The sequence below is a fragment of the Corvus cornix genome, chromosome 8 (assembly GCF_000738735.6).
Source record: "Corvus cornix cornix isolate S_Up_H32 chromosome 8, ASM73873v5, whole genome shotgun sequence".
In the NCBI taxonomy this organism is placed as follows: Eukaryota; Metazoa; Chordata; class Aves; order Passeriformes; family Corvidae; genus Corvus; species Corvus cornix.
The window spans coordinates 22,702,359-22,714,974 of record NC_046338.1 but is presented as its reverse complement, the minus strand read 5'-3'; the positions used below and the strand labels follow the sequence as shown (position 1 = coordinate 22,714,974).

At 39.9% G+C, this 12,616-nt stretch overlaps 1 protein-coding gene across 2 annotated transcripts in view; it reads right to left on the bottom strand.

The window, feature by feature from the left end:
• Positions 1 to 2,997: 2,997 nt before the first annotated feature.
• The window catches only part of DENND1B (DENN domain containing 1B), a 153,702-nt gene continuing 144,083 nt past the window's right edge, over positions 2,998 to 12,616 (bottom strand). For both annotated transcript variants that reach the window (XM_039555816.1, XM_039555817.1), the window contains 2 exons: positions 11,670 to 11,883; positions 2,998 to 10,392 (listed from right to left, as the gene is read on the bottom strand). In XM_039555816.1, coding sequence (XP_039411750.1) covers positions 9,841 to 10,392; positions 11,670 to 11,883 — 766 coding nt within the window. In that variant the 3' untranslated portion in view covers positions 2,998 to 9,840. The remainder of the gene's footprint in view (positions 10,393 to 11,669; positions 11,884 to 12,616) is intronic.

Sequence of the window (12,616 nt, the reverse complement as noted above, 5' to 3'; positions counted from 1 at the left end):
CCATAGAATTATACACACCTGGAAATCAAACTTCTGTAGGCAAATGAGTGTTGTGTAAGCTCTGCATGGCAGAGAACATCTTTACTGTGTCTCATCCATGAAACTGAGTAGTTTAGGATTTAACAATTAAAAACAGCCAACAGACCTAACAGGAAAAGCCTTGGAACTAAGTTTAGTAGATTCTTTTCAGGCCACACTGAACCTTTCTTTTTTAGAGCTGCATGTTGGGGTTTGTTTCCACTTTGTTCCCCATGTTTCAGTGACAATTATTTGAGAGAAGAAGTGGACCCAAAAATAAAAAATTAGTGGAGCAGTACACCATCAGAAGCCCAGCCCTTCGACTTTCAGGAGGAATGTGAAACAGGCAATCACAGAAAGGAAATAATATACAGCCCATAGCATATTCCAAATGTGGTTCCCAAATTTTGCTTTTAGAACTAGTACTTGTTTATATTTCATACAGAATTTCCAACAGGATTGACTGCCTCTGGGCTTTTGAACTGCAAGAAGCTGTTAGCATTTTTTTCTGACTGGTGAAAACCTGCAGACTGACTCGACTCTGCTTTATCAGAATACCAGTAAACCCACAACAACACTCCAGGCATTGCTTAGGTTTTTGTTGTTGATATTGCTTGTCACATCAAATAAAAATCTAAATCCCTGAATTTGATAAAGTTACTTTTCATTTTGTAAACATGAGGTTAACACACAGTGAGTCCTAGAATGAAAATGAAATGCTTTGTCCATCATTCAGGATCGGCTGCAGCTGCACTGTGTCAAAGTAAAAGTGAGTTGCAAAAGCAATTCTCATCTGCTTTTGAAGCACAACCAACCAAGAAGTTACTAATGAAGAGGAGAGTTTCTGATTTCTCCTCCTAAGTAAGTGCCCAGTAAAACAGTGCTTTGAGCTGCTTTTTTCCCTCAAATGACACAACTCCTAATACACGAGCCAGCTTTTGTAGGTGTGCTACCATGCACAGGTAGGGTGCTACCATGTGGCTGCTACACCAAACCCCTCAGAGTTTTTCACAAACACTTGGTATTGTATCGACAGGATGCTGTACCATCTGTGTAAAATCTGCCAACTTAGACTACCTTTTATTACCTCTTTCTCATTCTCAGGTTTGAAAGAATTTAACTCAAACATCCACAGAAGGCAACTTGCAACCACACTCTCAGTGCCCTCAGAAAAAAAACTAAGGAAAGCAGGTGAACTTTACCTGAAAGGCTTCATACCTTCCACTCCTTCTGCAAAGATTGCTTTTCTAATGTCCTCAATTGACTCATAACCTGGATCTATGACAAAAACTTTGTTTTCACAGCTGTCATTTTAACAGCTGAATAAATGTGGGCAACGAAATGACTGCAAGATGTGCTATGCTTCATCTAGCAGTGAGGACCCCTTTGCTACCATTCTTCACAGCTGGCATCACTCTTCTGGCTGCAGTAAGCTAGCACAGGTCTAATGGCAAGTGTTGAAATCACACCCTCACTTTTCTGGATCAAGATAATTTGTAGTTTTCTCATCAGTTGTGGACTGTATAAATATTGAAACCACAGTCTCTATGGTTTGCATAAGATATCAAAATGCTTTTAATTTAGAAGAGTGAATCACAGATCAGATTATGCTGCATAGCCATTTAATGGGAAATTCTAGCTGAATTACAGCCATACACCTGCAACTACATTAAAAAGCTTCTGTGAGAAGCTTCCCCCATGTCTGGTGGAGTCAATGCCAGCCGGCTCCAGGACAGACCCACAGCTGGCCAAGGCTGAGCTGATCAGCCACAGTAGCAGCACCTCTGGGATAACAGCTAAGGGGGGAAGCACCCTGTGCAATGGCAGCTGAGAGAGAGAAGAGAAAGAAGCAGCTCTGCAGACATCAAGGTCAGCGAGAAGGGAGGGGCAGGAGCTGCTCCAGGAGCTGCTCCAGGAGGTGCTCCAGGCGCCAGAGCAGAGATTCCCCTGCAGCCCAAGGCGCAGCCCATGGTGAGGCAGCTGTGCCCCTGCAGCCCAGGGAGGTCCGTGGGGAGCAGAGATCCACCCACAGCCCACGGAGGAGCTCCTCCGTGCTGGAGCTGGGGAGAGCCAGGAGCCCTCCCCGTGAGAAGGATGGAGCAGCAGAGACCAGTGAGGGTCAGCTAACCTCTTACAGGTTCTTGAGCCCACCTAAGTTACAAATGAAACCCACCTTCATTTTACTCCTGATCGCCACCAAAGCCAAGAGGGGCTTTCTGCAGCAGCCTCTCCCCAGCAGCAGCAGCAAGGATGGGGCGTGAAGGAGGTCACCAGCTGTGGTCACACGGCCCAACAGGGCCACCAGGTGCCAGAGGGGCCAGAGCCAGGCCCGAGGGGAGCGGGGCAGGAAGAGCAGGGGGCGTCAGGAGCAGGTTTGCAAAAAGGGGAGGTCCCAGTGCCTCTCAGCAGCACAGTCTGACCTCTCATCATATCCCACCACAGCTACCACAGGAGGTTGGGCACCCCTTCTCCCTCACCAGCAAGATCCCCAAGAGCTCTCTGACAGTACTTGGCTGAACAGTATGAAAATACTTGGTGCTATCACAATTACTGGTACTTTTTCTAACATCTAATGTGAAAGGTCCAAACCATAGCATCCATCAGTTATTATTACTGTACCTTCTGCTCACAGCCTCTCCTTAATATGTAAATTCCTTAACCTATGAAGTAAGATAATATATCTACTTTTTTGGCAATAACTTGAAGATCTAGAGGCCAAGAAAAGCCGTTTAACAAAAAGGAATGATTAGCTAAGTTTTTTTTAAAAATGCAAAATACCACTGGAATTTCAAAGGACATCAACATTTAACATTTGCACTAATCAATTCATTATTGCATTCAAATAAACACATTTTGCTTTCTCTGTATTTGAGAAAGTGAAATGATCATTCAGTGGAGAAAAACTTCCAAAATAATACAGTATATGCATAAAAATGCTGCTCAGATCAACCCATCAAACAAGAACCTGCACAGCCCAAGGAATTTTGGTATTGTTAAATTTTATTTTATAGTACAGTGTTGGGCACTTTATGGTAATGTGGAATTCACTGAAAACTTCTACTGACGCCACAAACTTTGGAAGGAAAAAGAAAAAACAAACCACACCACACATCACAGCTCATTTAATACATCTAGACAGTGCACTACTAACAGTAGTCTAAGGTCTGAATTACAGTTCTCGAGGTGGCTTTGAACAGTAGTCCAGAAGGTGCAAAAGCATGGAGTAAATTTGGCTCTAGTTTTGTTAAAAGGTCAGTAACTAACAAAATTTTTAAAACTGTAAGGACAGTGCTGGTTGTTTGGTGTGTGGGTTTTTTTAATCTCTAAATTAAAAATTTCAATAACATCTCAATGTGTCCTGTACTTTATGCCTCTCCTTTAAGTATTAAAGGCTCACAATAAGGGCCATTTTTGGGAATGGTTTTCAACAGTCACCAAAAAAATGTTCTGAAAAAAAAAAAAAAAATTAGAAGCATCAAGATACATGATGTTGCTTTGTTCCATGTCCATGTTCCATGAGGCATTTCTCATCATATCTGACACAGATTTAAAAATAACAAACACAAATTGTCAGTCTGCCAAACAACTAAGCATTTTAAATTGCCCTTCCTCCTCAAAAATCATGAAGTAACAGACATGATGTGCTTGTGTGCAAGCTGCACCAAGATTAGCTCTTCCACAGTGCTTTATTGCCTCATTCAAGTAAATTAATTTAAAGAAGGTCTCAAAGAAAAACCAAAGGTTAAAAGAAAATGTACATCAATATACAAAGAAATTAATTTACAAAAACTTAAAAGGACACTGGCAACATTAGTAGATATTTTAAGTAATGACTTATGATAATTAGGGATGTCACAAACTAAATTCTTGTGGTCATCGCTGTGAACTCTCACCTCACTCCTGGTCCTGAAAAGCAATGCTTAACACCTCAACTTTTTATCCATGATAAACAAGTGATCAAAGTATAAACTAAACATCATCAATGCTAATAGTTAACCTTACTTCAATTTAACCAGGTTTTACTTTTAAGAGTTAACTGGAACTACTGGTATGTGAACATTGGCTTAGGCCTCATTATTTCTACAGAATGTGACATCCATAATCACTCCCAGTCACTGGAAATATACATTTGCCTCATTAGAATATATTTCTTCATGTTTTTATCATACAACCATATTTCAAAGCTACATGTAATTTTACACATTTCTAAAAAATACAATTTCATGGATCTGCATGAAAGCAGATGTGCACTACTAAATTAATTTGAAACAAGGAGAAATATTGCACAAAATTCACTGAAGATTTGAAAGTCAACACATTTCCCCCTCCCAACCAAGTTGCTCCCTTATTTTTAACAGAAAGAATGTTAATTCACACAGAATTGTAATAAATGTTAACGTATTTGAACTCAACTTATTTTCCAAATGCTAATACTGTTATTGGATTCTAAATACAAGTGTTGTTAGTATCGACCTGTGTAATAGTACAATCTGAGTACCCTTTACTACAGTAAACCTTGGAGTAACTTCCAACTGTGTTACCCGCTTCATACTCCAACCCAGCAGAGGATGGCAACGGTCCTGCCACCTACGTGGGTTGTGGATGGCCCTCTAGACTGAGGTGGCTGTGGACTCACCAGGAAACTCTACAAGAATAAGTGAAGCAGCTTTCAAAAAGACCTGTCAAGTACTTTCAACTGGCCACTGACTGAAACTGCGGAACAGATATTGCAAAACAAATCAAGGAAGGTTTTGCACAAACAAACCGTATCATCCCTTTCCATTCCTTTATTTTCAACACCCAGAGGAACATGAATTCTAGGCCAGCTGTGGTCCATGCTCCTGGAGTGAAGATGAGGACATGTTCTGGTCAGCTCAGATTCTGCTAACAAGTAAACAGCACCTGGCAGAGACAAACACGCCTAATAGCAGCAAAGTTACCGAAGACAAGTCACATCACCATTCATACTGGTTTTGCTGGTGCAATTATTTCTACATTCATTCTTCACAGATTTACTGCAACACCACAGGAACAGACAGCCTTCACCATCCTGAGCTTTGCAATAAGGAAGCTGCTTGCCTCAGGCTTAATTTTATTTGCCACATTTGTTTAGCCTGAAATTTCAGGCTGTTGGGAACACACTGGCTGGAGTCTCACAGCACCTGGACTAGAGGCTGGTGCCAAGGGAGAGGATGCTAACTCCTTGGAAATAAAGCTCCTCTTGAACTCTCCCTGTGGAGTCAGGGAAGTCCATGGTTAGGGGTTCTTCCTGCAGGACAGGGTACAGTCAGGATTACACAGGGGGCATCTGCAAAAGGGCCTTATGCTGGCACTTGATTATTGCATGAAATGTTTCTTTGATTACTTACATGCATAGAGAAAGTATTTTAGATGCTCCTAGCAATTCTATTAGACAGCTGCACCAACCAAAGGTTGTTCTGTAGGACTGAATGTGATTGACTGTAGGTGGATGAAGAGAAGCTGTTTTAAAACCTGGTTTAACTGTTCTTTTGCCTAGACTTTACATTGGTTACAAGAACACAAGGTTGTAAACTAGCTCATCCTAAAACCTGAAAAGACACCTAAAACAGAATTTTAAGGTCTAAAACACTCTTCTAATAGATTGGGTGGGATTTTCAGAAGCACCCAGCATTTGTCTAAAACTCTGCCTGAAGTCTGTGTTACAATGCCTGAGAGGGGACTTCAGCCAGTGTCGAGAGTTTCTGATGATCCCACCCCAACAGCAGCAGCACCACTGAAATGCTAAATGACAAGGAAGGGTTCAGTCAACAAGTTCTATGACAACTTCTACAACTACATTTTTTCTTCAGAACAAGTCTATTTTTCAGAACTACATGATGCCCAAATATGTGAGATGGAAGAGCAAACCACTGCCTATTCTACACAGACTGCCCTCTGCATGCATAGAGGGTGGGTAGGGATCACCTCTGCATCCACAGTCCTTCCCTGGATATCTGCAGTTTTCCATGTTACATCTCTGTACACATGACTGGGAAGGCTTGGACTGGGACAACGTATTATCCATTCTGCAAATCCCACAGGGGGTTAACTCCACAGGCAATATGACTTTTGCCTACGTGACTGAGCTGGAACCACTGTAACTGAGCTAGAACTGAAATCTGGATTTCTTCAAAGTTACTATCCCTCCTGTGGGCTTCCAGGCTTCACCACACTGCACTGGAACAAGCCAGGAATCCCTTTCTCCTTCCACTGCCCTTACTTTTTCCTCCCAAACCAGATGAGTGATACAGCTCATTTCAGGCAGACATCTATGCAAAATAACCTCAAAAACATTAATTTCAAGTCCTAATTTGACTTTCTACATTGGAAATTTGTTCCTATGTGTAAGTAACAGACCACAAAGCTTAATCAAATAAGCTGGTATCTCCCTTAAACAGGAGAGATGGGAAGATTTTTGAGATCCTGAAGAAAAGAGATGCCTCTGAAGAAGACTACAGGAGCTCTGACTGAGCAGAATTCAGTCCTCACCAGTAGCTGGTGATCAGTGTTGATGATTTTCAAAGACACTAGAAGGATTTCCACAAGTAAGAAGCATACAAGTATAAAACTTGCAAAGTACTGGACCTGGAAAATTTATCTTAATATAGAACCCAATGTGGTAATAAAAATACTGCATATGCAGCCAATGAACAGTTTTATATTATCACAAGGACAGAGAACAAGAGTGTTGAACCAGTAATATCAGTTTGGACTCTTATCTATTTGGTAACTGGCAATTCTATTTAAATAAGGCACAAATATTAGCCTTTTTAAAAAATCACTGATAGTAAGTGGAAAAGGATTCTGTATATTACAGAGTAAAAAATGTACCTACAGTTAAAATCAACATATATATAAGACTAAGCTATTTCTGAACCCATACAAGGTTCAAAACCAAAAAAGACATACTATTTAATGAGTGTAAACAAACTATGGGCTTTGTAAATAGTAAGGAAACAATGCAGCATAAGCACAGAAACATTTTGACTGAAATTAAAATAATTCTAAGTTGAATGTTACCATCTTTTATTTAATCTGTTTACTTCTTTTCAGCCTGCATTTTCACTCCATGAAGGCGGGAATTATTACTACAATGCCTCAATTTTGAAAGATTCCACTATCAAACTTTCAATTTTATGATCCTTATAAAAACTATAAGAATACTGGCAGTCTCACATGGCTTCCATATTTATTCCACAAAGCTGAGAATGGGACAACCTCTGTGATTATTTGTTCAGTGTCTAACCCCCATGTAAAGCCAGTAAGATTTTAAGCCTGTACTAGAGACTCATTTTTGAAAACCATTTTCTGGCAGCATTCCTGAACTTAGGTGTTTGATTGTTTTGAAAGTAATGATGGCCGTAATTTCCATTTTTTTTCTATTTTACTCCTTAAGACATCAATACTGTTTACTATCTTTAATAAATGAAGAAAACAAAGCCACTTAGACTGAACCACGGACAGAAACATCATGTGAGATGCAGAGGAAAAGAAAACGTGAATCTTGAAATTCTCATCACAAAATGCAAGGAGATGAATGAGAAGGAGTGAGAAGTGCTACAAGAACAAAAACCTGGGTATTGCCTGTCTTCTCTTAGACACAATTGCAGCACTATGCTTGGGCAATGTTTAGTACCAGCAAGGGAGAAGAATGGCTTCTATCAAGTCATTAATGCCAGCTCTAAACAAGGAACCACGAGGTTGCTCTGGAGCTTTGTCATCTGAACAGCACATGAGCCACCTGGTCTGACCACCTGGAAAGCTGAGAGTGAAGATCTTTATTACTTTTATGATACTTTCAACTTTTAATAGTGCAAAATATTTTGCCAAATAACATTTTTTGTTATTAAAAAAGTCCACAACATATCATGTTGATGCACAAGAGGAAACCAAAGGATAAACAAATAGTTTGGTGTACAGACCTCTGGATGTACAACTGCTAGCTCTGGGACAGATTCTCCAGCAATGCCCTCCGGAATGTTCATGCTCGATCAGACACAGATATTTCTGCAAAATTTGCACTTTTACAACCTTTTAGCTCTGTTGCTCTGATTAAAAAAATTAATTCTGGAGGCTCATCCTCAGTGGCAAGTACTGGCCCTTCTCATTCTGGAACAAGCTGAAACTTTGTGCTAACAAACCCCAGGTCTGACTATACTGAGTCTCTCTGATGAGGTTTCAAACAGTGCCTCTGCCATAATATGGAGCAATTCCCTTAGGTCAGCTGCCTTTTAAGAAAGCAGCCAAAAAAACCCCTTTCCATTTGTGTCAGCCAGAAGGAAAATGAGTTAATAAATCTCAATGAGGCAACCGATATGAAACTCTGCTGCAAACTACCATTAAGGTACTAAAGCACAATCTGATCCAAGTACTGACCCCAGCAATGCGCTCACTCAGGCCTAGACTGAGATTAAGAGAAATCATTCAAGCCAAAGAGGGAAAGAAAGAAAAAAAGCTTCATGACTTAGAAGAGCAGCAGAACATTCTTCTCAGGCAGGGTTCATTTTATACCCATGTGCTATTTCTACTAACTGCACCACAAATATCCCTCAAAGCTGACGATCCCAATCTGCTGAAACTGATTGTCTTTTCTGTCCTAAGCTGTTTGTAGAGACAAGGTATGCATGATGAGGTGGAAAAAGAAAAGAGGAAGAAAATTTTAAAAATGAAAGAGCTGCTCCATAGAGCATTAAAAATTTTCAGACTTTAAATATCCAAATATTTGTCAGAAACACTGCCAGAAGGAGGACAAATGCTTGTTCGAAATACAATATACATCAGGACCATTTATTCTCCTTCACTGAATTTAGAAAGAAGGTTTTGGTTGTTAACTTGGCTAAAATGAGAGTTGGATATATGCAGTCTCAAACTGAGTCTATAATTTTAGCTTTCTAGTGTTACAAATTAGGCACAAATTAGTTTTCCAACTATTAAACTGCAGAAAATAAAAAATAATAGAAATCTATCAATTCCACTTACACTTTCATTTCTGAGAATTTTTAGATGAATTAGTCTACCTAGGGAAACTGGATAATGTGTCTTTAAAGTGTCTTAGTTGTAAACAGAAGTCAATAAATGTCACATTATAATTCAGCACTTCATGTACTTTATAGAAGAGAGAAAACCACGTACTACCTTTTTGAAGTCTGGAAGACAGAGCCACAGTTTTAGTTTGGAGTAAGTTCCAAGTTATATTCACAAGAAATTCCTTAATGTAAAAAAAGTCTCCTCCCCCCCCGCCTTTGCTGAAGCAAATTCCTGCCATGGAAAATCATTATTGCTGTTTTGTAGATTTGCATTCATCTTCTAAGATAGTTAAACCTCTTCCCAAGAGATTAAGGCAATTATTATTCATTACAAATATTAACATTAGTACATTTCAGACAAATCAGATTGCTTGGTTCATTTCATGCTTAATGGGATTTAACATAGTACCTTCAAAACCTGGCTACCTTTAGGCGACACCCTTCCTGCTGCTTAGAGGAAGCAAATGCTAGGAAGCACCATACACTTGCTGTATTTTTAACACAGAGACTAACTAGTACCTGATTTAAGAGTGCATTCATATATTTAGCTCCATTTTGTGGACCTAACTACAGCCAACAAATGAACTGAGTAAACGTAGAAGCGGACGTCCAATGGCAGAAAATGCATACTCAACTGAAGAGAAATATTTCTATGACTGAAGACCTCTGATTCCTTTTCATTTTTTGGTTATCATGTTATATGGAGTTACACGGAGTCCTGAGTAGTCTCCCTTTAACTTCTGATGGGAGTCAAGTTTCTCTTCTCATACTTTTCTTACGTTTTATTTCCACTGCTACTGCTGGATAAGCTATCCTTTGAAATATTTAAACCATAGTGAAAAGCAGAATTCAGTTTACATAATGACACCACTTCTTGAAGAAGTCCACCTTCTTCTGGAGTTTCATCTCCTTCCTTACCACCTTTTTCCCAAGGGACCAGAATTGATGGCTGTTGAGCAAGACCTCCTGGGAGCTGATCTTCTGAGGTATTGCTTAGTGTTTCACTAGGCTTTGCATACTGACAGGAAGAAAAGCCTGCTTTGAAACTTTCTAGGGAAGTAAACTGGGCACTTGGTCGTACTGGAGATAGGGATGTCATACTAGTGGTGTCCATCTTGTCAGTAGTAAAGGTTTTGCCACTCTTTTCTTCTTCCAGCCTTGAGAGAGATTCTCTCTGGCCATCAGAAGCAACTTGCTTCCTTGGCGACGGGGGGAGCTGCTTCCCATGGAGGACGCTGTCATCCTGGCCGAGGTTCCACTCTGCCTGGTCATTAGCACAGCTGCAGAGCAGGGTAAGGTTGCTCTCACTAGGTGCATTTGACTTGTTCTGAAAGAAAAAAAACATGTGTTTATAGTTTATAGTTAATGTCACAAGAAACATCTCTACACTGGCATATTTGAAACACAAGTACTGGAAGGGATTTTGTATGTTCCTAAATCATGGATCCCCTTTGGGGCTCAGTGTTACAAAACAACTATCCCAGACACAATGCAAGGCCAAGTGTTTTTACATTTCCACACAGAACACTGTCTCTTAGCCTAAGGACTGCCTGGTACAGAGGAAGAATTTCTGTCTCCTCTGTCCATTCAGTCTTGGCAAAAGCAGTTTTGACAGTGAACAAAGACACACTTTTCTCGTTTGTATCCACAATATGAGAGGGAAGGGGACTAAAACTAAAACCAGATGGCATTTCCTCTTTGCTTCAGTAATTAATTATACCAACTTTCAATATTAAAGTTCTTTGGTCAAACAAAACTAGGCATTTTATTAATCTAACCCCTGTGTGACACTCATAATATAAAATTTTACAAGCTTTATAAATATTTGCATCAGTATTCGCTGCTGCAGTAACAAATCTTCTACTATAGGATCCCTTTCAGCACAAGTAAGTGTTGGACAGCTGATATGTGCTGGAATTAAATGCTTTTAAAAACACTAATGCTTTTTTGGTTAATACCACAGCAGTGACTTGGTGAGGGTTTTAAAATTGCAGGCAAGCAGTGTGTTTACACTAAAGGAGCAGTGCAAGTCTACCTAAAACAGGAACAAGGAGCCCTCTTAGAAAACTCTGGAGTACAGCAGTGTTTCAGGTGCAATTACCACCTGGATCCCATGACTTAAATCAAGAAGGAAACATCACCATATCACTATGACTATAGTGTCTGAGGCTACAAGGTGAAAATGAAAATGCCTTCTAAACTGCATTTAAAAATCCTAAATCAGCTCAAGGCCTAACAGATTTAACAGCAAAAAAAAAAAAAAAAGAAATATATATAAAAAAAAAATGATTTCTATTATAGAAATATAATATTAAACTATTTGATTAAGTAAATTATTATACTACTCATAACTCTCTATGTCATTACTGCTTTAAGGGAAAAATACCGTTCCAAGATGACTTAGTAACCTGGACAATTTCTCGGCTGGTGAAAAACCACCACACAGTGGCCAGCATGAGTGTACTGTCATGTAGCCCTAGGAAGACACATTGGCAATTCTAAGGACTGTGCTGCAGTGTCTGAGTTGCATGTTGTTCATTCCACAAGCAGGAGTCCACTGTAAATGGACTTGGGTTGTCTTTCAAATGAAAGCAGAAGACTAACCGCAGTCTTGTAATCAATGTCATCCATTGATCTAAAGAAATCCAGGCTCTTTGCTCCTGAGAGTTTTCCTTGATCTGAACTGTGTGTGCTCAGCGTGTCCAGAATCTCTCCAAGCAAGTCCATTTCTCCTTGATGCTGAGTTATTCCAGTTTCACCAGAACCATCACTATCATAAAAGTAAGCAGAAGTTTCTTCACTGTCTTCTGATGATAACCTGAAAACAAAAACTTTTCCATCAGATAGGAACACAAAAGCCATTTTATTATAACCACTTCTAAAAGGACATAGGAGAATGCATTTCAAGACCTTGGAATGGGAACATAAACCTGGAATATCTTTCTACTCAAGAATTTTCCTGAACACAGATATATGGTGTCAGTGGAGATGCAGTTACCATTAGCTGCCTCCTGGCCTAGCCAAACAATTGCTCTAGTGGCAACTCTTGCTCCACCACATGGGCAGACTTACTGGACTACTGTCTATCTGCAAGGAGAACTGGTGCTTTTGCTCTTATTTCCTCTCTTATTGCAATACCCTTATCTCAGACCCCCATTCTACCACAGTCTTTTCCTACCTCTGTCTATCAATACTGCTATAAAGGCTGTTTTCCATGACTCACTGTTTTCATTATATCCTTTTAACACTTCACTAGCTCCCTCTTCCCTGCTATACCACAGCTTAAGCTGCTTGATTTTGCTTTCAATGTCCTTTCTGGTTCACATCCAGATGTTCATTATCAAAAACTGACTCCTGAATTCAGAAAATGCCTCAACGCAGCTTAAGCCTCAACAGTTTCCCTTTAGTTCTCATACAGGAAGACCTCGATATAAAACCTCCAAGGCATTACTTATCTTTCAGATCCTTCAAAAAATGTCCCATTGTCATGGCCACAACACAAGCCCTAAAGAATAGATTAGCTGAGGTCACTGCCCACCATGTTGATGAAT